The 1,163-nt window shown below is 68.8% G+C and overlaps 1 protein-coding gene across 1 annotated transcript in view; it reads left to right on the top strand.

Annotated features, from left to right (window-relative positions):
* Nucleotides 1-1,014: 1,014 nt before the first annotated feature.
* RORC (RAR related orphan receptor C) overlaps nt 1,015-1,163 on the top strand; it is a gene marked incomplete at its 5' end in the record, with an annotated part of 4,191 nt that continues 4,042 nt past the window's right edge. Inside the window, one exon of the mRNA XM_085321907.1 lies at nt 1,015-1,122. Within this exon, the coding sequence (XP_085178033.1) occupies nt 1,015-1,122 (108 nt within the window). The remainder of the gene's footprint in view (nt 1,123-1,163) is intronic.

The raw sequence follows: 1,163 nt of genomic DNA, 5'->3' as shown, positions 1-1,163 counted from the left end.
GCGCCTCCCCCCCACCCCCCCCCGTGGGTCCCCTGGGGGGCACCCAGCGGCCCCCCGGCCGCCCCCGCGGGAGGAAACGGTGGGGCCGGGGCCGGGGCAGCCGGAGGAAGCCTGGCGGTGGGGCCGGCGCGCGGCACGCGTGGGGCCGGAAAGCCCCGGCGCGGCAGCTATGTAGGTCGGCCCGGCACACGTAGGGCAGCGCCGGGGGCCACCGCGTGTGCACACACACACACACGCACGCGCGCGTGCACGTGTGCTCTACGCGCACGCGCTTTGCCGGCGTGTTCCCGCGCGTAGTCGCGCATCACGCTGCACACGTGCACTTTGCATGTGTGTGCGGCGCACGCGCCACTCGCACGCGCGCCACGCACGCGCACACCCAGCCCGCGCCCTTTGCACGCGCGCGTTCGCCGCCCGCCCTGCCCACACGCACTTCGCGTGTGTTCGTGCCCCGCGCGTGCCCGCAGTGCACGGGGTCGTGCACACCACGCGTGCGCGCCTCTAGGCAACCATGGGCTTTGCACATGTTTGTGTGCGGCACGCGCCCGTGGTGCACACGTGCCCCCCGCACACATCTGTGACGCTATGCATTCGTGTGCCATGCACACGCACAGTGCACGTGGTTTGCACACGCATGCGCCGCTCACACCCATGATGCGCGTGCTCCTTGCACGTGTTCATGCACTGCACAGCCCCACAGGGCACACGCAGGCTTTGCATGTGTTTGTGCAATGCACACCCTCACGAGGCACACGCACTTTGCACATGTTCATGTACCTCTTGCACCTACAATGCACGTGCACTTTGCACGTGTTCATGCATCTCTTGCACCTATGACGCGCACACACTTTGCACATATCCATGCACCTCTTGCACCTGCGATTCACACGCACTTTGCACATGTTCGTGCACCAGACTTGCACCCACGATGCGCGCACGCACTTCGCACGTGTTCACGCACCGCTTGCACCCGCCATGCACCCCCGCTTTTGCACACCTGCCGTGTCCCCGCAGCCGTCAAGTTCGGGCGCATGTCCAAGAAGCAGCGGGACCGGCTGCACGCCGAGGTGCAGCAGCAGCTGGAGCAGCGGGAGCAGCGGGAGCAGCGGGGCGCCGAGCCGGGCGCCGCGGCCTTCGCCCTGGGGCTCGCCGGGGGGCCGCTG

The sequence above is a fragment of the Rhea americana genome, unplaced genomic scaffold (assembly GCF_003343005.1).
Source record: "Rhea americana isolate MKP2758 unplaced genomic scaffold, rheAme1 scaffold_723, whole genome shotgun sequence".
Taxonomy (NCBI): Eukaryota; Metazoa; Chordata; class Aves; order Rheiformes; family Rheidae; genus Rhea; species Rhea americana.
Note: the sequence above shows the minus strand (reverse complement) of the source record. Positions and strands in the feature narration are given on the sequence as shown.